General features: G+C 50.5%; 1 protein-coding gene across 1 annotated transcript; it reads right to left on the bottom strand.

The window, feature by feature from the left end:
* Positions 1 to 1,627: 1,627 nt before the first annotated feature.
* LOC138094937 (liprin-alpha-1-like) lies at positions 1,628 to 24,992 on the bottom strand. The gene is made up of 16 exons (XM_068990947.1): positions 24,906 to 24,992; positions 24,271 to 24,435; positions 23,691 to 23,706; positions 23,314 to 23,368; positions 22,505 to 22,607; positions 22,080 to 22,283; positions 20,021 to 20,167; positions 18,507 to 18,623; positions 17,191 to 17,298; positions 14,179 to 14,310; positions 10,831 to 11,054; positions 8,803 to 9,034; positions 6,735 to 6,764; positions 3,961 to 4,103; positions 2,936 to 3,108; positions 1,628 to 1,689 (listed from the first exon to the last, which is right to left on the bottom strand). The coding sequence occupies exons 1-16, from the start codon at positions 24,990 to 24,992 to the stop codon at positions 1,628 to 1,630; spliced, it is 1,998 nt and encodes a 665-aa protein (XP_068847048.1).

Here is a 24,992-nt window from a genome sequence, read left to right on the forward strand (position 1 = left end):
AACCTGGTATTCATGTCCTTGGATCCGGAGACAAGGGACTCCATCACTTCAGCACCTGCGGGGACAGGGCCCCTCTGCTGCTGAGGCGTGGGCAGCGGGCCAAGGGTGGGAACAAAGTGCAGGTGTCGAGGCTCACCGTGGATCCCAGGGTGGGGTGGCCGAGGGCAACCCTGACGTGGACCCGAATGATGCACTAGGGAGTGTACGTGTGCACACTTGTGTGTGGGAGCTTTTCATGTTATTTTGGTCACCAGTCTTTGTTATTCATATATCCATAGAAACAAGAATGTAGCAGGGGGAGGTGCGAGGGAGATTCAAGAGGGAGGGGACACACGTACACCTATGGCTAATTCATGTTGCTGTACGGCAGAAATCAAACCGATATTGCACAGCAATTATGCTTCAGAAAAAAAGAACATAGCAAGGTGGTCAGGAAAGTATGAAAAAAAGATTTCTCATAGAGATTTATAATCACAACTCTGTGTACATCTGGGAGGAGGCTGCCCACCACCATCAGACCTTCCCACCAGCATCAGACGTTTAACCCCCAGCATCAGGCCTTAGTCCAGCATCAGGCCCTCCCCCAGCAACAGGCCCTCCCCCAGCAACAGGCCCTCCCCCAGCAACAGGCCCTCCCCCAGCATCAGGCCCTCCCCCAGCATCAGGCCCTCCCCCAGCATCAGACCCTAGTCCAGGATCAGGCCCTCCCCAAGCATCAGGCCCTCCCCCAGCATCAGACCCTGGTCCAGCATCAGATGTTCCTGCCCCAGCATCAGGCCCTCCCCCAGCATCAGGCCCTCCCCCAGCATCAGGCGTGGCAGCCCCACTTGTCTGACGCTCCTGAGCACACTTAGGCAGCCCCAGAGCAGCAGGACAATAGCTCTTGCAGGATGTGCATCTTTAGGAATCACCTGCGGAGCAGCAGCAGCTGGGGTCTGTTTCAGGCCAAGGAGAGGCAAAGAAGAGGCACTTGTGCCGGAGGCAGCGGTGGGTGTGGGCGTGTTCCCCAGCTCTGCTGCCTCCCCGAGGGGGCTTTGCTCTCCTGCTCTTCTCACATGCTCACTCCAGGGCCCCAGGGCTGTGTCCTTCCAGATTCACGGTCTCCTTGATATCTCAAGCCCAAGTCCTGAGTTGCGTCCCAGTCCGGCGTGGCAGAGGGCTGGGAACATCCAAGCTCAAGAGCTGAAAGGATCCCAGGGGGACAGCCGGGCCCCAGCAGGTGGCAGAGCAGGCGATGAGTGTGGCCGCCAACAGAGAGCCCCACAGCAGCACTGGAAGGAGAGCAGGGATGCCTTAGCTCACTGGGGACATTGCCTGGCCTCAGAACTCAGATGTCACCCCAGCAGCTCTGGGGACACAGGAAGCCGGTGAGTGACACCACGCCACTCGGGCCGTGTGGGTGGGCACTGTTGACCATGGCCTCGGTTTTCATTCCCGTTCCGACTGTCCCTCCAAGGGCTGGCGGGCTCCTCCTCCGAATGGCACAGATATTTTCTTTGTGGGTGAACACATCCCGGCTTGTTTCTGTCGGCACTGTTGCTGCTCTTCGTGTGTTTTCCTCTTCTCATCCTGTGCTTGCTGCTCTTCCAGTTTAACTTAGGAGCAGCCCCCTGATTTTCTGCATTTCCTAGTTGTCAGCGTTCCCTGGGGCTTTCCAGGTGCCGCTAGCGGTAAACATCCTGCCTTCCACTGCAAGAGATAACGAGAGATGTGGGGTCGATCCCTGGGTTGAGAAGATGCCCTGGAGAAGGGCATGGCAACCCACTCCAGTATTCTTGCCTGGAGAATCCCACGGACAGAGGAGCTACTGGGCTACAGTCCCTGGGGTCACAAAGAGTCAGACATGACTGAAGCAGTTTAGCACAAACTCAGGTTTTAGTTCAGTCACTCAGTTGTGTCCAACTCTTTGCCACTCCGTGGACTGCAGCACTCCAGGCTTTGCTGTAATTCACTCTCCTGGAGTTTGCTCAAACTCATGTCCATCGAATCAGTGATGCCATAGAACCATCTCATTCCTGCTGCATCCACCAGAGAGGTGGCTGGGGCTCGGCAAAGTGCATGGTCCCACTGCGTGGATGTGAACCTGCCCTCACCACTGCCTCACCGCGTGACCATCACTGTCTCCTCCCCTGTAAATCGGGAGGTGGCAGCACCTGCTTGGTAAGGGGCACACACAGCGTCTGGTATACAATCAATGCACCATCCAGCTCAGTGTTGTATTCACTAACAAGAGGGATAGCACTGAACAATCTGCTCCTTTTTCTCTCTTCTCCCTTCACTGTGCTCCAGACCACATCTGTTTTACTCACCCTGTAAATCCCACACCCAGCAAAAGGAAGACACTCAACAAATATCTGGCTGAAGAGGCAGGAACATACCCTGTCCTTAAGGAGATGAAGCCGAGCGAGACGGGGGCCTGATGATAACACTGTGTGATGAGGAGACCCCAGGAAGACCTGCGTGGCTGTGGGCTGGGCGGGGGGCATGGGCAGAACCCCTCATGAGCTCCTGGGGATGGGGAAAGTGGCAGGAAGGAGGGGATGCTGTTCCTTGTGGGGTGCCCACAGATTGTACCTCACTCCTCTCTGATGAGCACTTAGGCCATTTCCAAACACTTGTCACTGTTCTGGAGGAAACAGTCATCGCCCGGCTCCTACTCAACCCGTTTCGTAGAATACGTTTCTCATCGGAGTAAGCATCTGCTTTACTCATTCCATGCTCCGTTCACCCAGCCAGCCAGCCAGCCATCTGTTCATCCACCCATCCACTCATCAACTGATCTGATCATCTCGGACCCTAGAGAAGACAGACGCCTCCTCCGCTCCTCCCAGGAGGACACCCAGCGTGAGTGACAGGAGCCTCGTGGGGACAGTGGGGGAGACACAGAAGGGACATACATGCAGACCCTCCTCCCTCTGAACGGTGAAGCACCCACCTGGTCCTAACGCCTCCTTGCTGGTGTGTCCAGGCCGGCCCTTTTCCTTCTTGCCAAACCAATGACCGATGGAAGACTTGATGCCCTTCTTCTTTGGGGCTTTCTGCAGCGAGTCCTGGCTGCTGTTGCTGTTGCTGGGGTTGCCCCCGAGACCGTCCTGAGAGCCTGTCGTGCTTCGGGGAGAGAAAATGACCTTTAACTGGCACCCTTGTGCAAACACACACCCCTCCATAAGACCTACTGATAGAACCGGACACCTAGCAACACCCACGCCTCAACCTCGCAGCAGATAGTGGAGTCTCCTTCACCAACCACACTCCACACGAGCGATGCAGGCTTCCGGCCACAACCAATGGCCCCAGGAAGCTGAGATTCTCTGACTGGAGCCCTCCCCCAAGGAGGGAGGTCTTCACTCCAGACGAGCTGGTGCAGAGGGCGCCCCGACCCTCCCTCAGGGTCGCTGCTCGGCAGGTGACAACGCTCCCAGAGAAGGCGAGCTCCCCAGTTCTGGGCAGTTCCCCCCGCCTCCTGCAGGGTGACCGTCCTCGGCCGTGGCAGGAGAGCGACGGTCACTGTGCAGGGCTGCTGGGCAGGTGACCACATGTGCCCTCCATCAAGTGCTGCCTGGCTCACGACGGGAGCTCAGCAGGTTGGGCTCTGAATGAGGACAGTGTCAGTCACAGGAGGGGACAGACAGTCTCCTGAGAGGAGACCCCTGAGGAAAAGGGAGGGACCCTCAAGAGCAAAGCCGAGAGGCATGGAGCCGTAACCATCAGGAACGCGCCCCAGGCCTGGCAGACCTCTAGCTAGAGCAGGAAGAGACCTCCCACAGGAGTCAACACGTAGAGACAGATGTTTTCTAAAATCACTGAGGTCACTGAGCTCTTCTACCCCGGCACCTGAAGTTCACCACTAAACACAGGCACCGAATCCAGTGGGATTCCTTTACAACCATCCTTGCAACTCTTTCAAGACAAGAGCCACAGGGCTCCTGAAACTGACGACGAGGCGAGCAGGCCCCTTACTTGCGGGCGTCCCTGATGTCCTCATCGCTGGCTGTGCGCAGTGAGCCCGTGAGCCGGTCCAGCCGAAAGGACCGCAGCGAGGCGGAGGTCGAGGTTTCACATTTGATGGTGTCATCTTCTACCTCTTCCTGTATGGCTGGCAGCTGAGGGAGTGAGGTAAGTGTAAAATTGGCTAACAATAGACTGTGTCGAAAAAGGCAATCACACAGGCTTTACATTATAACCAGAAACTTACTTGAAAATATATCAGCTATGCTATCCGCCAAGTACAAAAAATGCCTTGTTCTAGCTTAATGCCATCTTAAAGGACTGTTTGTTCAAGAGAAGCGGGGCCGTGGAGCAGCGAGAGCACCCCACTGACTGCAGAGACCCCGGACGGGAGCCTCCCTGCAGCCGGGCTCTGCACTCCCTGAAATCCAGCGAACAGATGGCCCTGCCAGGCAGGACAGCAGAGCCACGCCAGCACCGAGAACCCTGCATGGCATGAACTGCCCTGATGAAAGGACTGTGCTCATCGCCAGATGCTGCTCAGAAGCACCACTAGCAAGAGTAAGAAACCTCTCAGCAAAGCCGTCCAGACCTTTCGATTTGAAGGAGGAAAGGAAACAGCTTGTACCACCACCCAAGATCATCTGTAGTGATGATGCAGGTTACTGAGCCCAGGACAACAAGTGAAACACAGAAAAGGTACCTAAGCCCTCCATGCGAACACCATGTGTCTGGCTTGTATTTCTCAGTCACATACAGACCGGGGGCTACACACTGAAGTGCTTACACCCAGTTTGAGTGTCATTTGCTCCCTGGGGTTTACATAAAGCTCTCCTAGGTCTTCACTAAGAAATAATCTTGTATCAACCTAGAGGGGTGGGATAGGGAGGGAGATGGGAGGGAGGTTCGAAAGGGAAGGGATGTATGTGTACCTATGGATGGTTCATGTTGAGGTTTGACAGAAAAGAACAAAATTCTGTAAAGCAATTATCCTTCCATTAAAAAGTAAACTAATTAAAAAAAAGAAAAAGATGATCTCGCCTGGACTCCCAGCTCTTCCGCTAGTCCTGGGTCTGAAGCTAGGAAAGACACTGGTGGCAACAGCGTGGGGAACAGATGAACCCCTCGGGGTCCAGACAGGTCTCACGTATACATTTGGGTGTGTGGTTAAGCAGGGGAGGTTTGAGGAAACATGCATGGCAAGTATTTTTATAAACAATGAGTGCGTTGTTTTAACCAACTAACCAGTCCTTTTTTAATGGGATTCTGTAAAGAATACTGGTCCCGTGCAGCCCCACAGGAGCTTGGTGACAACAAAGTGACTTAGTGCAAAATACAGCTGGACTCATTTAACAGCAGCTGGATAAACTGGGCACCCTCCCCTGACCTCTACCAAGAAACCTCAGACAACAGAAGGCTACAAAGGCTAGAAATTATCCACATGGAACTGAACAGGGATCAATCTCAAATTCAAGTTAAAATAAGCACTTCTAAAAATCAGAAAACAACAAAGAACAGAGCAGGGAAGTGACACACCTGGGTTGACTATGGACTCAGTGGAGACAAACACCTGCCTTAGAGTCAGGGACCACGGCCAGCCCCTTCCCCCGGGCCTCCTCCTAAGGAAGGCTCTGGGTCCGCAGCCTGGCCGCCCTCCCCCAGGGTGGGAGCCGCCCCACTGCTGCCCACGTGACTAGGATGGGCAGTGCCGTGTCCTCACTTACCAGGAGGGCAAAGCAGGCCACAGAGCGGGCGAGCGGCACACCCAGGGCACCAACCCCAGGGTGATGACGCTGCTCTGCTGTGCCCAGCAGAAGGGCTCCCGGGCACTGAGCTGCCTGAACTGGAGCACGGCTGCCCGAGTCCTGCAGGAAGGCCCCAGGAGTGCTCCATCAGCGGGCTGGGAGTGGGAGAGGGACAAGGAAGGCCAGCCCTCGGGGCACTGGACTCCAACAACAGGGGCTCAACCAAGTGACCAAACGGGAGAGGCAGCGAGCTCCCTCCTGATGCTCCCTCCATCAGGGATGCCGTGATGGACACGAGAGCCTCTGGAGCAAAGCGGGCTGGACGGCACCACAGGAAGTGTCCAGGCTCTGATCAGACCAGTCCGAACCACACTGCTGGGTGTGGGAGCCTGGGCACGGTGCTCGGCCTCTCTAAGCCTCAGTGTCCCTGTCTGCTGAATGGGGATAACAGCAGCCTGGACCTCACCTGGCGTCTGCGGGATTAGATGACAGACTCGGAAAGCACTCGACAAGGTGCCTGGCGCACAGAGTCTCCTGCACACTGCTACCCACCGTCATTAAATCGCCTTCCCCCAAATCTAACTTCTATGGCTCTGATTCAGTCATTTGTTTAAAAAAATACTCTAAGCGGAAATTCCACGGTGGTCCAGATGTTAGGACTTGCCACTTTCACTGCCAGGACACTGGTATGATCCCTGGTTGCGGAACTAAGATCCTATAAGCTGTGCAGCATGGCCAAAAATATAAGTAAAGACAAATTTTAAAATAATAAATACTACTATGTCTATTATAAATAAGCATGAGATGATTAGAAGGCAAACACGTGGGAGATGGGCAAACTGTTACAATTGTCCCATCAAATGACCTATTTCCAACAGAACCATCAGCATACTTTAAGTGGTGGGTGAGTTTCATTACTTCCATTAAAATGTCAATTATTCACCAGTACACAACCACACAGGGTTCATTCGTGTAAAATGATAAGGACTCTCTAATACTTCACAGAGAAACAGAGGCATGCTAAATTACTAAATAGTTTACCTTTTGACAATGCTTCCTTAAATCACTAGGCTGATAGATGCATGCAAAGAAATGAAGAGAAACCAGATTTCTTGCGACTTTGAAGCTAAAAATTCAAGAATCAGTACAGACAAACACAGTATAGCAAAAATGATGGCAAACTTACAAGTGAGATGAAGACTTAGAGAACATGTAACTGGAAACAGAACATTTCTTTTGACCACAGAAATTAAATAAGCTATTCAAGTTTTACTAGAGAAACACTATAAATTATTACTCAGGAAGATACAATTCTATTACAACATCATGATTTATTAAAGCACAGCATTCTGTACAATAAAGGCCCTTAACAGTTGTCTATTCTCAGCCAAACTTCTCTATAAGTTAGTTTCTCTTCATAAAAAACATGTTATACTTTAAAATAGTAATTTAACTGATGAGGAAGTTACCATTAATACCTATTTGAACACTGAACAAATCGAACCACCTATTGGACATTAACATAAAATGCTTACCTAGAATTTGATTTAAAAGTTCTCAAAATAAATGTATTAAAGCAGGTTCCCTGTGAAAATATGTAAGAAAGCAAGCTAGCATAATAGCAGGTGCAGTCTTTCCATTTTATTAACCATAGAAGATGCTTTTTAAAGAGTCTAGTAGAGACATTCACTGTGCAAAAGCTGATGAGATTTATAGTCTTAAAAACAAGCACCGACACAGAAAGGATATTGTGTCAAAAGTCCATTAATTCTACACTTAAGATCATTTCTTTAGGTAAGGATAATCTCATTTATGAATGACACATGATATGCGGTTGAGGATCCATCTACATTATGCTTGTAACTGCATAGTGACATGCTAATTCAAACTTACTGCTATGGGGAAAAACACCATTTGATGAGACATGAAGACAAAGCACAAACCCGACTAAGGGGACGCCTGCTGTGGACCACAGCACTGCTATGACCAGAGCAGGTGGGAGGACGGGGAAGGGGAGATGGATGGGTCAACTGCAGCCTCGGGGGCGAGGCGGGGCAGTGGTGGGAAGCTGGGGTCTGGACTGACAACCACTGAGCAGACAACAGGATGAGCCAGGAAATCACAACCAATGATGAAAGCAGACACACCATCAGAGAACTCCAACAGCAGGACAGAATATACAGAACTGTTCTTTTACAAACACTCGGAAAGAAATCAATCGTGAAACTACAGAGAAATCGTCAAAGAATTTTAAATATCAACTAATTAGCCAACGATGCAAATTATAAAAACAGTGTCTCCAAAGACCACAAAATGGACTAGTTACCACTTCACATGCCGCTAAATGATTCACAGTTAACTTAATGATATGCCGACTAACAATGCAGCTAACATGATACGGGTGGTAACCAAAAAAAAAGTGAAAATACAAGTGCAGTTGTAAACACGAGTTCATGGGGTAAACAGCAATGCACTCGCAAAACCTAAGCTAAACATGGAAGAAAGCTGGAACATGTGCTTTAGAGCCGCACACTCTGTCACCAAAAGCCCTAGGTCGTCATCCCATTTTCAGACTCGGAAGAGTGAGGAAGCCAGACTTCTTCACTAGGGCCCTGGGGCACCGGGCTTTGAACCTGGTTTCACACGCAGAGCTGGCCTGAGGGCACGGCCAGGCGCATCAGTGAGCAGACCAGTTGAGATTCCTAAGCCAGGGGTCCAAATATCAAGACTAATTTGTCGCTGTGTGATTGTGGAATGATTTCGCTCAGTCGCGTCCGACTCTTTGTGGCCCCATGGACAGTGGCCTACCAGGCTTCGCGGTCCATGGGATTTTCCAGGCAAGAATACTGGAGTGGGCTGCCATTTCTTTCTCCAGAGGATCTTCCCAACCCAGGGATCGAACCCGGGTCTCCTGCATTGCACACAGACGCTTTACCGTCTGAGGCACCAGGGAAGCCCGATTCAAGACTAGGCAGTTTTAAAAATCTTAGACCTCTGAGCGTAGCAAACGTACCTGATTTTCTTCTGGGTAAAAAGAGAAAAAACAAACAAACAAAAGAAAACCAGTGTGCTCGGGGAGGGACGCGGCAGGGAGGAGGCAGACACATACCAGCGTCATGAAGCCCAGCTTGTCTTCTTCTGGCTCAGGGCTGGGCTGCCTCCTTTTGGGCATGGAGCGCCCTCCGCTGGGCGGGAAGGAGTTGGCATACCAGGAGGCGAGATCCAGGTTGAGGGAGTTGGAGCATTTAAAGCGCCGAAGGTTGCTGAAGCTCCCACTGCCCACCCTGCTCTCAATCCCCTCCGCCCGCTGATTCGTGTTCTCTTTGTCTTTTGGGATGAACCTAAAACAGAATAAAATCATCACCTGCCTTTGTCAGCAGAGGAACATGTCTGGACAGCAAATTTGGGCTTGCATTCTGTGTCACCATTAGCAAATTCCAGGAAGAGGTGCTCAATTAACATCTCAGCAAAAAGGTTCAGCTTTCCCTCTTTGGAATATTCTCAAACTTACAATAACTTATCATTGAGTCTTACAAAGTGTCCCCTCATCATTCACGTTTGATTTTATTTACTCTAACATTCTGATGGGGCCTGTGTGGTGACTCTCCCTGTGAGGAGATACCTGAAGCTGACCACCTTTACCTTCCCTGCTCTCAGGGCAGAGATGCACGTCAGTGCCTCAGATCTTTTCCACTGGGAATCCGGAACTCCGTATAACCAAAACAGCGATTCACGAGCAAGCTGGAGTTTCTAAACACGTCTCCAGACCAGATGAAGTGCTGAGTTGAACTTTTCATTTTGTTTTAAGCTTGTGTATGTGCAAACGCATCACTTGATGAAATTCTCCACCAGCTTTGTGTGAGTTTCTGGATTCAGGTCAATGTGCTGCATTAACCTAGAATTCACAGTTACTGCTCTTCTCCCCTAATGTGTCATGGATGATTTTATATACAGATTACATGCATGATTATGCAAGTAAAATGATTTTCCCATTAAAATACAAGATCCTTACAGGTAGTAAACTCTCCAGTTTCACTTCTACTTATACATCTTGAAAGTTTTTCACTGTTGACAAGTTGATGGACAGAATTTACCATTTACATCAAGTCAACTTGTTGCATAAGGAAAAATCATTTTTACCTGACAACTTGCTCTAAAAATAAAAATATTAATACAGAAGTGTTCCCAATTTCCTACGGGGATGAGGAAAGACAATCTTTCTGAGCTTGTCTGTGCTCAAACACGGCCCACAAAGCAGTCTGTCTCAGCGTCAAAAGTACAGGTGGCACCATCTGTGTTTTCTGGTTGTGCCATTCACCCCTGCCTTTTCCCCGAGCCCCCTGCACTCGACCAGCGGGAATGGGCACCTCGGCCAGGGGTGACAGGATGAGAACAATCTGAGCAGCAGCTCTGCCAGGTCCTGTGCAGGGTCACCGGCCTGCGGCCACTCTGAACGTGGACTCGGGACAGGAGGCACAGCTGTGCGGGTGTGGCACCAGGCAGGCCTCGGGGCCCCAGCCACCCGGCTGCCCCCAGACCCAGGGCCCCCTGCTCACCACGAGGCGGGCCTTTGGGTTCTATCCTGTTTTGTAAACTGTTCTAACTGCCAAGACTGGGTCTAAAGAAAACATTTTAAATATACTGATGAGATGAGAAAAACTCAAACACAGGTCCATGGATCACTGTCTTACAACAAGCCAATCTTCACAATGTATTAAGCTAAAAAGGAAAATGCAGATCTGAGTGGGAATTTGCCAAGCCCAGAACCCCAGCTTTTCTGTTCCAGGTGGCTTTTCACCAGAACGTAGAAGGCTCCGAGGGACACACGAGGGCGAACCCTCAGTGCTGGAGGGTGCACGGGCCACAGGGGACACTGCCTCGGGACCTCACCCACCTTGGGGCCCAGAGCTGAGGGGGGGACACCCCACAATCCCCCCCCACAGAGTGCTGACACCACACTGTGGACAGAATGCCCTGGCTGACTGAGCTCTATAATCAAGGGCAATCTTAGAACTGAAAATTCCTGAAGCAGACCTGAAGTCAGTTTTCTCACTATGGAACACTCAGACTTCTCTAAGCAGAAGACAGCTCCTCAGAGAAGCCGAGTCTCCGGGGAGCTGGGCTCAGGCGCACCCACCAGATCTCTTCATTGATCTTGTCCAGCTGCTCCTGAATCCTCATGGCCAGAGTCTCGGCATCGGCCTGGCCGCTGGGCGACAGCAGAGCAGGCGAGCTGAAGACGGTGACCCGGTCGCCCTCGCCGTCTGACACGCCCTCGTCCCTCTCCAACACCTGGCCCACGTTGGCCAGCATGCTGGCTTGCTTCCCGCGCTCTTGGTCCTGATCTTTCAGGGGCTGCGCCTGGGGCACGAGAGGACCACATCTCGTCAGCAACATTCTGGGCACCTCAAGTCTATCAGGAACTGAACACAATTTTACATGGAAGCCCTGACTTTGGACAAATGGGCCATGCTTATGAGACACTGCCATCTCTTAAGCGAGCAGTACTGAAGAAACGGGCAGGAGGAGAATCCAGTTCCTAGATGGCCTGGTGACATTCAGGTCTCAGCGTGGACGGAAGGCAATCCTATGAGGTTATTCACAAGGGTGGGCTGATGGAGTCAGAGACAAAAACCGAAAATTGCAAATATATATCCTTGCTTCCATCAGCCAGGCTGAAGGAAAATTAGAAAAAAAAACCCTTCAGCTCCGCAGCCGCTGGGTCCACCCCACCGGTCATCACTGGTACTAGTTCGCCGAGGAGTGCCGTCCTCGCGGGTTCCCAGCCCTCCGTTTTCCAGGCTGGTCTGAACACGCACAGACAGGAGTGAGCAGGGGCAGCCAGGGGACGGGAGGGCCAGCCTCCCGTGGCTCTCCTCTCAGGGCACAGGCCCTCGGGCTGTTCTGGGGATGGCCCCGCACACCTCAAGGGCGCCTCTGTCATCTGAGACGCATGCAAGAGTGCCTGCTGGGCCCCGTGCCACCCTCCCGCTCTCCTCACACCTCACTCCCTTCTCTCCGCAAATCTCCCCCTGCCCCACTCTCACCCAGGTCCTGCCTTGTTTTCCCAGAGATGACCTCAAAGCAACGGAGGGGCAGCCTCGAGCTGCTGGCTTGCCGGCTCCCTGTCCCCCGTGGCCAGTACCTTCGCTTTCTGTCTTCGTCACGACCCCTCCCCAGGGCTGGGCCACCCCTTTTCCTGGCTCCAGGACCACCTGCCATCATTCCTGCTCCGCTCTGGCGAACTAGCTGCCTATGGGTTCACCCCCATCAGCCTGATGAGCACATCCTCTCCATTCTCTCGCCTTAAAATCGCACATTTTTGAACACTTAATTCTGAGAAATTGTACTCTAAGTGTTCCATCGCAAAGAGAAACACTCAGAACAATACTAACCCTTATAAACCATAATGAATAAGAAGTCACATCTCAGGTGTAGAAAAGCTTCTGGAGGAAACATGGCCAGCCATTGACGACAACGAAGTCTATGGAGAGAAGCTGGACTTGGGGTCGGGGGTCGGGTGGTGGGGGACAGGACTCACTCTATTGCCCTCGCTCCTCCCATTGCTTTAGACTGTCTCCATGGACCTCACATTCATTCCTGGGCATCGCTCACATTCATTCCTCTACACCCCACTTCACTTCCTCACGGGGCAAAACAAGTCAAACGGCCAAGTTTCCGAGTCACTCGACTCAACCTGGCAGCTCTGTGCTGTCGGCCACGGCAGTCACTCGCCTTGTGCAGCACACTGAGGATGTGACGCAGGCCGGTGCAAAGCTCGATGTGGAAATCACACAGATTTCAAGACTCGCAGTGAAAAAAGCATGAAAAGCAGCCCGCTCATTTTTAGGAAATTTTAGATTGTGTATGTGGCTCATATTATCTTTCTGACGGACAGCACTGTCCACGTGAAAGGCTCATGCTTTGTCTCAGCTTTCGGGTGAACCCAGAAAGGACTACTTAGAATTCTGAACCACACACAACGGCCACACACTCTCAATCCACCTATAATGCAAATCACATTCAATGTTCAAAACCAGAAAACGCTATACACGTTACAGCAGTGGACTAGCCATAAGGAAAATGTAACTCCACTTCCGCGAAGCGTCTGCAGTAACTGTAACAGTGAACCCAGGTCAGTTCAGCTCTTAACACATTTCTAAAGGATTTAGAGATTTAAGGACCTTGTCGTTTTGCATTTCTTCTAAATGCTTTTTTGCATTTTCAACTTCCCATAGGAGAGAATTCTGAAAAAGATACATACAGTGCTTTCGAGTCAATTCTTAACAGACGTTGCGTGGACTGCGGGATGGCTACTCTCCTGTCTGAAAGCATAAAGCACCTCGGGATGAGGGGCGGACCTCGCGCCCAGAGCGAAGTGTCGGCACGAAGCCGGATGACAACTGTTAACACTAACTTGTACACAGAAAAACTCCTCCTTCCCCGACTGATCTTCTAGATCCAAGGAGGCCAGGTCCCTGGGGTAAGTGAAACTGCTTTATACTTGCTTTCAGCTTTTGCAGTTCAGTGGTCACTCAGGAAACTGGAGCAGGTTTCACATGTAAAATTCAAACCTGAGACAAAACTCTCCCCACCTCAGGGCCAGCCCACAGGTCAGGGTGAAGTGAGCTCTCTAGTGAGGTGTGGGTATCATCTTGGGTTTTGTGGGGGAAAAATGTGCCGCAGAACTTGTAGTGACCATGGGTCTCTCTCAGACAAGCCTTGCCCAAGCGCCGACCTCGGTGAAGGTTCTGGGCCTCGTCTTTAGGGCACTGGTGCAGCTGGGACAGGTTTTCACCGAACCTCAACCAGACTGTTGCCCACTGAGCTGCTCTGATAGAGGTTCTCAGACATTTTCCAAAGCAAATAAAAAGAGAGATGGCTGGAGTTGGAATATGAGAATGCTTGCTTTTACTTGCTTCAATCTTTTCTATCACATTATATAAAAGATCCTGAACTAAACTTATTGATTTGGCTGCATCGGGCCTTAGCTGCATCATGCGCGATTCCTTTGATGTGATTGCCGCGTGGCACGTGGAATCTTAGCTCACCAACCAGGGATCGAACCTGCGTCCCTGACCTTGCAAGGCAGGCTCCCAGCCACTGGACTGCCAGCAAAGCCCCAGAAATAAACTTCTAAGAAAGAAACGAAGGGGTGAGGGTGGACCTAGAAGAATGTTCTAGCACAGCGGCTGGTAACATCGGGGCCACTGGTGATTCCGCCTCACTGAGGCTTTCTGGAAGGGTTGCGGGCACACATCTACGTCTGTTCCTTTACACACTGCCTGTGGATGCTGTCACGCTTATTGACTAGCGTGAAATGCTGCTACTCCAACCAGCAAAGACATTCACTCTGGGGCCCTCTATGGGAGTTTCCCAACTCCTGTCCTGGAGATTCCCCCTCTCACCCCCGCCACACACAGACCGGGCCGAGCCAGGCCAGGCCACATGCGCCTCTTGTAAAGGGGCCATGAAGCTGGCTCACCTTATCCTCCAGAGCAGCCATTCTCTCCTTCAGATGAAGCTGAAGCCTCTCCTCTGAAACAGACAGAAGCTTATCCACGGTATCCGATGAGTGTTCGTTGTGTTCTTCATTCATTTTTTCTCTTTGCCTTGCCTAAAACAGGAAAAACAAAAACTCATAAACTTCAAAAGCAAGCACAGTCGTTCTTTTAAAAGCACCAGGGAGCCGCGACGTGAGCGGCCTGTGCCCTGGTTCCCGAGGCGGTCCCCTCCCACGGCCACCTCTGGTGGGCTCTTGAGCATCCCCAGAGCAGACGGGCGGGTGCAGAGGGAGGCAGGGACTTCACTGGTCAAAGGTCACTCCCAACACTTCTCTTTGGCAGAGCACCTGGGGGACCTTAGTGTCACCAGCCATTTCCTGTGGAAGCGGCTCGAGGAGCAAGCAGAGTTACACTCAGAAACAAGTACACTTGAAAGGGGATCGGCTTACACACACGTCGGTGGAGGAATTTCCCAGTATATAAATAGAAGCTTGATTCTGGGTTAAGGGTGTAAAATGAATTCAATTTATAAAGCAAAAAGTGAGAAAATTCATTTTGGAAAAAAAGCCAGTGGAGATAGACTTTCACATATTTTCCTTTACATGAAACATCACTTGAATTCTTTGTAATGATTGCTCTTGTTCAGTCCCTCAGTCGTGTCTGACTCTTTGTGACCCCATGGACTATAGCACGCCAGGCTTCCCTGTCCTTCACTGTCTCCCAGAAGTTGCTCAAACTCACGTCCTTTGAGTCAGTGATGACATCCAACCATCTCGTCCTCTGTTGCACCTTCTCCTCCTGTCTTCAGTCTTTCCCAGCATCAGGGTCTTTTCCAGTGAGTCAGTTCTTCACATCAGGTGGCCAAAGTATTGAAGCTTCAGCCTCAGCATCAGTCCCTCCAATGAATAGTCAGGACTGATTTCCCTTAGGACTCATTGGTTTGATCTCCTTGCAGTCCAGTGGACTCTCAAGAGTCTTCTCCAACACCTCAGTTCAAAAGCATCCATTCTTTGGTGCTCAGCCTTCTTTACGGTCCAACTCTCACATCCAGACATGACTACTGGAAAAACCATAGCTTTAACTAAGTGTTCCTTTGATGGCAAAGTAATATCTCTGCTTTTTAATATGCTCTCTAGGTTGGTCATAGCTTTTCTTCCAATGATAATTCATATTCAGTTCAGTTCAGTTGCTCAGTCATGTTTGACTCTAGGACCCCCATGGACTGCAGCATGCCAGGCTTCCCTGCCCATCACCAACTCCCAGAACTGCCATCCAACCATCTCATCCTCTGTCATCCATTCTCTTCTTGCCTTCAATCTTTCCCAACATCAGGGTCTTTTCCAAGATGAAAATTCATATTAAAAAACTGGAAATAATTACCTCAAGCAATTTTTAATTGTAATAACAAAGTTGGAAAGTCTGTGATTTATAAAATGAGCATCAATTTCATGGTTTAAAAAGCTGTTTTAGGACCTACTGTATAAAAAAGAATGGAGAGAAGACAAAAGAATGCTAGATTTGAGATTGGCCCCGTGTTAGAAATTGCTGAGGCCAATTGATTGGTCATGGGCATTTATTATACTACTCCGTCCACTTTTGTGCATGTTTGAAATATCCCATCATAAAAAATCAAAAAACAGGTTGCTGCTGCTGCTGCTGCTAAGTCGCTTCAGTCGTGTCCGACTCTGTGCGACCCCACAGATGGCAGCCCACCAGGCTCCGCCGTCCCTGGGATTCTCCAGGCAAGAACACTGGAGTGGGTTGCCATTTCCTTCTCCAATGCATGAAAGTGAAAAGTGAAAGTGAAGTCACTCAGCAGTGTCCCACTCTTCACGACCCCATGGACTGCAGCCCACCAGGCTCCTCCGTCCATGGGATTTTCCGGGCAAGAGTACTGGAGTGGGTTGACAGGTTATTTTCTGCTAAATATTTTCTGTTAAAACAGTGTCTTCTCCAGCAACACAATTCAAAAGCATCAGTTCTTCAGTGTTCAGCCTTCTTTACGGTCCAACTCTCACATCCATATGTGACTACTGGAAAAACGATAGCTTTGACTATACGGACCTTTGTCGGCAAAGCAATGTCTCTGCTTTACAATATGCTGTCTAGCTTTGTCGTAGCTTTCCAAGGAGCAAGCATTTTTTAATCTCATGGCTGCAGCCACCGTCTGCAGTGATTTTTGAGCCCAAGGAAATAAAACCTGTCACAGCTTTCCCAATAAGGCATCGGCATTCAAATATTTTTAAAGCAAACCAAAAGTTTACTTTGAATTGGCTCAGTCATAAACAGCACCCCAATCTCAACAGCCTCTGAGCAGCAGTTCTGAAAGTAAGGAAGTGCACCCCTGATCGGGAGACATTGAGCTCTCTGCTTAAGCAGAGAGGGAGCCTCACCGAGGTCTCATGATGGGAGTTCAGAACCACAGCCCCCTGGGAGCCCACATGTGAGGCTCTGCAGTCCAGGCCCAAGAACACAGCTAAGGTGGGGATAGTACTGACCCCTGAGGCTGGACCTGGGATCCCCACTCCATTTCCTGGATGTTCGGTACCGCTGTGTGGCCAACCCTTCCGGGAAACCTCTCTCAGGGCTCTCTGATGCGAGCCTCCACCATCGCCCTTTCCTGGAGCGCCTTCTGTCGCAGCGCAACTACGGTTCTCCTCCTGTCTAGGAGCAGCCATCCTACACACACACCCCACGTCTGGACCGGCAGTTTGGCATGTGGGACTCCAGCGCCACGTCCGAGGCAAGCACCTCCACACCTGGGCACCATGCCTTCCGTTTCACGGGCCTCGGGCTGGCTCCCTCAGGTTTGAGGGCCACTCGTAAGGTCCAACTGTATGCTGAGCAGCTCCCCGGCCTGGCTGGTCAGAGCAACACGCGTCCTCCTTGAACGTGGGGACCCCCTGGCCCCTGCCCACCACCTACGGGCGACCACATCTGGCCCTGCTCCCGAGGTTGGGTGCCTGGATCAGCAGACAGGGCCACACACGCACACTGGACGCCAGAGACAGGAGCGGCGGAGAAAGGCAGCGCCGGCCCCGCCCAGCCGCGTCTCCGGCCCACACGCCCCTCTCCTCCATGCTGCTGTGTCTCTCTCCCGCCTGTCGGCCAAGAACAGCGTCAGCTCCGCTCGCAACGACCCTGTCCTGACGGCACGCGGGCTGTGACCGCAGGGGCGGCAAGCGGGCCATGCTCTGTGCGGACCACTGGCTCCGGGTTCGCGGGGGGCACACCCGCACGCCTGCTCACGCAGCCGGCGCGGCTTCGTGTGTGACACGTGGGTGACGGAGGGTGCTGGTGACCGGCTCGTGAGAGGAGAGGTGCTCCCCCTGGCCCCAGACCCCCTCCTCAGACTGCCTGGGGCGAGCCAGCGCGGGCAGCAGGCAGTGGCAAGCACGGGACACACGAGGGCACACGTTCCTCCTTCCTAAGCTGGGAGGTAAGTTCGAACAGTTTCGCCTCCTTAGTGGCAGAGCTTCCGGAAGACAAAAGTTCAGACTACAAGGCCGACCGGGGACAGACAGCAAAGATGCCAGGGGAGAGAAGAAACCAGCCCTTGAGGGGAAGATCACAGGCAGAAGGGCGCCCCCTGGCGGCTGTTAGTGACCCTGCTCGGGGAGGGTTTGCGAGCACAGGACACCACCCGCCTCCGGGAAACCGGCCGGCCCCTCAGGTGCTCCCTGAGCTCCAGGCAATGCTCCAACAGCCAGGCCAGCACAGGCCCGGCCTGCCTCTCCATGCCCAGCCAGTGCCCACCAGCAGTGCGGGGCAACACCTTTCCCACCAGAAGGATGGGGTGGCTAGCTGGCTGTGGGCACCATATCCCTAGCAGCGCCACGTCTCCTGGACGCGGCCTCTCACCCGTGGGCTCCCGGGGACTGCAAGCTGGGAGTGGGGCCCTGGGTCTGCACCGTGCCCCGCTGTGACTTATTCAACAATGTATGAATAAAGACTTAAAACTGTGCTCATGACAGAGCTATTTTGGCCATCTCTTAACGAGAATGGGATTTTTCTCGTTCTGTATCCTGCTAGGCTTTGAGTTGCTGACTGAACTCTGAGCAGCAGTGACTCGGAGCTGAAGCATCCTGCGGACACACAGAGCACAGGACAAAACTGCAGGGAAGTTAACGTAGGGATGACATGGGAGCGGGGACTGTCTGACACTCAGGGAGCGCTCCCATCGCAGACGGGCAGCAGGACCCCCGCGTCTGCGCTCCTTTGTGGACTGAGCAGCACCGGGAGTGACACGGTGGGACAGCAAGGGAACAGGCCCTCCCCGCGCCCGCCCCCTGGGGACCAAGAGAAGCACCTTGGAGAGCGCAGCCACCCCCTGAGCCAGCTCAGCCTCCACTTCTGTCAGCATCTGCTGCAGCTTCTGCTCTGCCGGCTCCAGGCACAGCTGCAGCTGTCGGTCTTTATCCTCCTTCTACAAAGGGAAAGCAGAACATCAAAACGGGCCAAGTGGTGCAGCCTCTGCCATTGTTAGTAAGCTGAGACAAAACCTAAATGCATGTGTCTACAGGATTAGTTCTGTTTCGGAAGCCGCGTGACGGTAATTTTTCTCTCAGTGTTCCTGGGCTTGGTCTCAGTGGGCAGAACACCTTCTGCCAGAGTATTTGCTTTTCCTAAACGTCTCCAAAGAAGTCTTTAAAGAAAAAAAAAAGTTCTTATATATTAAAGAAGATCAGGTTTCTATAGAAGCTTATTCATTCTTATTGACAAGTTAAGGGTCAGTACTGACCCTTCTTAAAACATCACCAGAATCATCATTTGAAGGGAACCCTACCGACCGCAGACGGCCATGGGCTTGTAAGCCAAAATATGGCTTTCATCTCCTCTGAAATACAAACCTGACCAGAGTGTGCCTGGGGAAATGTCAGTCAACTAACATTTGTAAATGCATGATTATTCTTTTAATAGATCTTCTTCCTCTGAAAACTTTCAGTGTAGAACATTTAGACAGATTCTTTTTTGAAAAAGAAAAAAAATGAAATGATCTATACGCTCGGGTTCCTGAGAGGTTAGCATTTATTTCTAAGCAGCTTTCTTATTTTTTCTCTGTGTGTATTACTCTATGTACGTACATAAACAATAAGATGTGCTTTAAAACCCTCAGAAAACAACAGCATATGGTACGTAGTATTTTCTGATCTGCCTTTTACAGCCATTATTTTGTATATCAGAATGCTCTTAATTAGCATTCCACATCATACATTTCAATGGCTTTCTAGTATTTTATTTTTGTAGTGGGGCCAATGATATACTTTGTCACACACCAGACTGACTCACTTTGTTTTGGAGAAGCCAGATTTGGTTTTCCTGATTAAGTCCTGATTATGTGAGACCCACACAGGAACAGGAGCAAGTAAAGCTCACCAAACCACAGGAAGTACAAATCCTAATCAGACTGGAGCTCTAACCCTGCCTTTTGTCACAGTGACCCAAGTTCCTAACAGGCAGCCAGCTGCTGTGAAGTTCCCTGCTGCTCTCTGCTCTTTCAGGAAAAATGCTAACAAGCCAATAGATTCAAGTCAAGTGAGACAAGAGTCAGGAGTGGAATTCCACAAAATGGTTAACCCACATCCCAAATAATTCAAACCTCTAAGTTGCAGTCACCCTCAATTTTTAAAAAATGTATTTCCTTTCAGTACAGCTGATTGATCATGATGTACATCCACACTTTTGAACGCAGTATTTTAGGGTCATAAGAACTTTACACTGGGACTTGATTTCCAACATGGGAGTCGCATGAAAAGGTCTTTACCTTCCTTCCTCAGTATTCACTACTACAGAAGTCAGACACAGTTCAGGAAAAGCCATTACCTGTCGATGCATAGAATCCTTATTTGCGATTTCATTTTCAAGTTTATCATCGAGGTTGTGCACAGAGATGGCTTTGTGCTGTGCAGCGAGGCAGCGTTTCTCAGGTGTAGTGATTCTCTTCTCCATGTCCTCCTTCTGGGCCATAGCCTACAACCAGGCATTGCAGAGGAGAAAAGGTAAGTCATTATCATAGAATACTGCGATACAATTAAGAGTAAAAAAGCTGGACTAAATCCTAAGTTTCAAATCAAACATAAAATTAGTGTCCTCAAAAATAAAGTCCTAGACATGGCAGTTTTCTGAGATGTGAGCAAAAACGCGCCTACCTCAAATGTCACATTTGCCACGATGGAACCCATCTGTCTTAACATCTGTCTGGCCACTCGATTTACCAAGCTTCTTTTCTACATCATAAACCCGACCAGCAAACAAAAAGTACACTAAACTACTCTGTCATTGCAAGAATTCCAGGAGGGAAGGTATCTGGCATGAAATGAGGATCTCTATCTCCTACACCATACAGGCGGGCTTGACCCAGAACAGGGAGGGACCTTCAACAGATCCTACCGGGAGCTCTGAGGCTCATTTCCTCAGGTAAAAGTTGGAAAAATCTCATGCAATTTCCTCAAAATTACATAAGAATATTAATGAGTAGAAACAGAAGTCACAGTGTTACACAACTGGGAGCAGCCTTCTCCAGCCGAGTCCTCCTCAAGCAGTTACACCACATGGAGGAAACGCCCAAACCAGGAGCAGAGCTTGCTGCCGATGCGACTCCTGTCCGCCGGCTCAAAATCCATTTCAGGTCCCTCCGTGCTCACTAAGTAACCGATGTTGTCCTAACATTAAAAGTGAAAGGTCTTAAAAACGCTTTTTCCAGAATTCTCTGTGTATTAATCTCTGCCACCTAATCTCCTCCTGTTGCCAAAGAGTAGTGTGAACACGTTATACAAACGTGTGCAAATATTTCTGTTTTGAGTTCTCACACCGAGCTACTAAACAAGTACACCTGCTGTACCACATGTTGGAGGGGTGCCCTCTGAGACAGTCTCACGGGGGAGGGGTGGGGCAGAGTGGGCGCTGTCTCTCTGTGCAGAGAGGAGAGGCGAGGCTCACAGGAGGAGGCCTGAGCCCCCAGCTCTCTTCTGTTTTCACAGTGACCGTTAGGGAGCTTCTCATAAATCACGACACCCGCAGACATGACCGCCAGAAACATCCTGATTCTGCCTTGGTTACACAGCACGGGCCTGAGGATCTGAGGGTGAGCAAAAGCCACTCGACTTGTCTGACCGCTGGTATCACTGTCACACATCCTTTCAAGGAGCGGAACCTCAGAAAACTAGAGAAGATGGCCAGGCAAGCTGCCTCAGCAGAGCCCACACAGCATGTTCCCATCTCTCTGGGAGAGCGGGCTCCACAGATGTTCAGACTCACCTGAGTGAATCAGAAGGAAATTTCAGCATCATCGGGAATATGTTCAGCAGGCAGGTAGGGGGATGAACTGGGAGACTGGGGTTGACATATACACACTACTGATACTATGCATCAAGTCAGCAACGAGTGAGGGCCTACTGAACAGCACAGGGCACTCTATCAGTGCTCTGTGGTGAGGTTAATGGGTAGGAAACCTAAAACACAGGGAGATTTGTGTGTGTGTGTGTGTGTGTGTGTGTGTGTGTATATATATATATATATATATATGATTGGTTCACATTGCTGTACAGCAGAAATTGACACAGCAGGGTAAATCAACTCCAATAAATGAATGAGTGGATGAATGAATTTTTTAAAAAGGAACACACTGGGCCCCCTAGAACTTGTGGAAATGAGGAGTCCACACCCAGGGTGCAGCACAGCCATGTTGGTCCACTGCCAACGGGCCGCCTGGACCAGGCCTCTTCTACCCCAGAGACCTCGACGCAGAGGCGGGAAGGCAGCCAGTGGCGGTCTCGCCAGTGCTCTGCTCTTGCTCACGCAGCCGTGCCAAGGCTGAGATCACGGGGAGAACAAGGGACCCACATTCCGCCTCAGGACAACAGACACGTCCACTGTCACTCACTTCACGGACGTCCTGCTGTAATTTCACATTCACTTCCTTAGACTTGAGGAGGTCCTTCCTGGCCGTGTCCAGGTCGTTCTCCAGCTCTGTTACGTGGGCAGAGAGGGCTGCCAGGCGGTCCTTTATCTCTCTCTGCTCCCGTGACTTCTTCTCGATGATTTCCTGGAGCTCGGGCCCCTGAGCCAGGTCTTCGTCGCGGGTTCTCTAAGGGGGAAAGGAAACCTTAGACAGCCTTGTTTTGGGAGGGAGGGAACACAGCACTTCCGGAAAATCGGTGAAGTCAAAACTGCCTTCTGCGCTCTGGAGCTCACACGACCCTCACGGCCACTCAGACCTACATGATGCATTGGTGAAAGGTCTCAGCAGCCCCGCACAGACTGGATAGTAAGACGAGAACCAGACAGAGAGTGAGACCGAGGACATGCCTTTCCATTGGCGCTTGGCATGTTTTCTTGCTTGTGATTTACATCAAGCACCCCGTCCATTAGTATCTTTTTCGGGTTATTCTTCTCTTTAAGAATCATCAGTGAAAACCAAAAAATTGAATCAGAATAAAGAAATAAGTAAAGACAGCAAAACTCCATTTGGAAAAACTCAACTCAAAACTGAAAATACAGCATAAAAAGAAAATACATGGTGATGTTATCCATCCCGAATAGAAACAGGTGATTCGAGTCAGAATTTGTCTCCGACTAGACAAAGGGGTGCTTAAGAGATCCTGCAGCTCTGAGCCACAAGTCTAGTTTACTAGTCATTAAAATAACCCAGGTGGGCTGGTCCTCAATCAGAAAGATAAAGAACATCTGATGTCCACCACTACAGCCTTCACACTTTTTTAAAATGAAAGGATACAAATGACAAACCCTTGGACTGCAAGGAGATCCAACCAGTCCATTCTGAAGGAGATCAGCCCTGGGATTTCTTTGGAAGGAATGATGCGAAAGCTGAAACTCCAGTACTTTGGCCACCTCATGCAAAGACTTGACTCATTGGAAAAGACTGATGCTGGGAGGGATTGGGGGCAGGAGGAGAAGGGGACGACCGAGGATGAGATGGCTGGATGGCATCACCGACTCGATGGACGTGAGTTTGAGTGAACTCCGGGAGATGGTGATGCACAGGGAGGCCTGGCGTGCTGCGATTCATGGGGTCGCAAAGAGTCGGACACGACTGAGTGACTGAACTGAACTGAACTGAACTAACTGAAATTACACGATGAATGATCCAACTTACCTTGTTATGTGTGGCAGCTAATTCTTCTAACAAACTACACCTTTCAAGTGCTCCTCCTGTGTTGATGTGTGTATATACGTGAGTGCACTTCTTAGCGTATGCTGCTGCTGCTGCTGCTGCTAAGTCGCTCCAGTCGTGTCTGACTCTGTGCGACCCCATAGATGGCAGCCCACCAGGCTTCCCTGTCCCTGGGATTCTCCAGGCAAGAACACTGGAGTGGGTTGCCATTTCCTTCTCCAGTGCATGAAAGGGAAAAGTGAAAGTGAAGTTGCTCAGCAGTGTCCGACTCTTCGCGACCCCACGGACGGAAGCCTACCAGGCTCCTCCACCCATGAGATTTTCCAGGCAGGAGTACTGGAGTGGGTTGCCATTGTATACTCACCCTAATACGCGGCTACTATAACAGAATACATTTAATGTATCTCATTGATCTTAACATCAAAAAATCTGCTTATTAACAGCTTTAAATTCTAAGTTTGAGAGGAAAAAAAATGTTTCCTAAAATAACTCTATTACTTAGTTTTTAATTGCAAATTGATATACAGAACATAATAAATCTTGAGACATTTATACCAACTAATACTTTTCAACTGGCGGCTTCCCAGGTGGACCAATGGTAAAGAATCCACCTGCCAATGCAAGAGGGCAGGTTCAATCCTTGGGTCGGGAAGATCCCCTGGAGTAGAAGATGGCCACCCACTCCAGTATTCTTGCCTGGGAAGTCCCAGGAAAAGAGGAGCATGGTGGGCTACAGTCCACAGGGTCGCAAAGACTCGGACATGACTGAGCATGTATGCAGGCAACACTTTTTAACCACATAAAACTCTGACTTCTTACAGAAAAAAAGTATTTACAAGAATTCAAGAAGCTCAAAAGTCAACTAGTTACATAAATACGTGCATCATCCACCTAACAAGGCTGCAAGTGTACAAATCCAGGATGGCCGGGTGGCTGGTACCTTCTTGTCCAGGGCCTTGTGGTGCTCAAAGAGTAATTTCAGCGACTTGATCACCTCCAGCTCGCTGGTCATGCCGGCTGGGGACTGCGCCTGCCACTTGCCCGCCGTCGTCTGGAGGGACGGTGAATACCGGGAAACCAGGAACTCCAGGTGCTCCAGCAGCAGCTGCAGGGCAGGGCCAAAGGAGCACCATCAACCTCATGCTTGAATTCAGGGCCGACAACCCCTCTCAGCCTCATGCTACAGCCGGAAACATGCTAAGGCAAGTCGGAATCCCGCCACTTCAGTCTAAAGTTAGAGTGGACTTCCCCAGTGGCCCAGTAGTTAAGACTCCACACTTCTGCAGGGGTCATGGGTTTTAATCCCTGGTCAGGGAACTAAGACCCCACACAAACTGTAGCATGGACAAAATTGTAGGTTAAGAGAATTCCGCCCTCAAATGTACTAAAATTATAGTAGCTCTCATCATAAATTTGAAGCAAAGTATGAGAACTCCAAACTGATCCACCCTAGTCTGCTCAGTGGGAAGATGTGAAAAATGACTTGAAAACCAGAAAGAGTTTAAAGACAGCAACACGGAGCCCAGCGGTGACCCCGCGGGGCAAATGTCAACATGTGAGAATTCCCCTACTGACCATGATGTTATTCCGCTCTGCTATCAGCAGAGCTATTTCTTCTTCTCTTGCAAGAAGCTGTTCCCGGCATATATTGAGCTCTTCCAT

The sequence above is a fragment of the Capricornis sumatraensis genome, chromosome 19, assembly GCF_032405125.1.
Source record: "Capricornis sumatraensis isolate serow.1 chromosome 19, serow.2, whole genome shotgun sequence".
NCBI lineage: Eukaryota > Metazoa > Chordata > Mammalia > Artiodactyla > Bovidae > Capricornis > Capricornis sumatraensis.

Bases quoted from the DNA above. Each gene is read 5' to 3' on its own strand.
- LOC138094937 (XM_068990947.1), bottom strand. From the start codon at position 24,992: ATGGAAGAGCTCAATATATGCCGGGAACAGCTTCTTGCAAGAGAAGAA. The intron at 24,436-24,905 runs GTCAGTAGGGGA...CCTGCCCTGCAG, and splicing joins CAGAGCGGAATAACATCATG to CTGCTGCTGGAGCACCTGGA. The intron at 9,035-10,830 runs GTGGGTGCGCCT...ATTCTGTTTTAG, and splicing joins AAGATCAATGAAGAGATCTG to GTTCATCCCAAAAGACAAAG.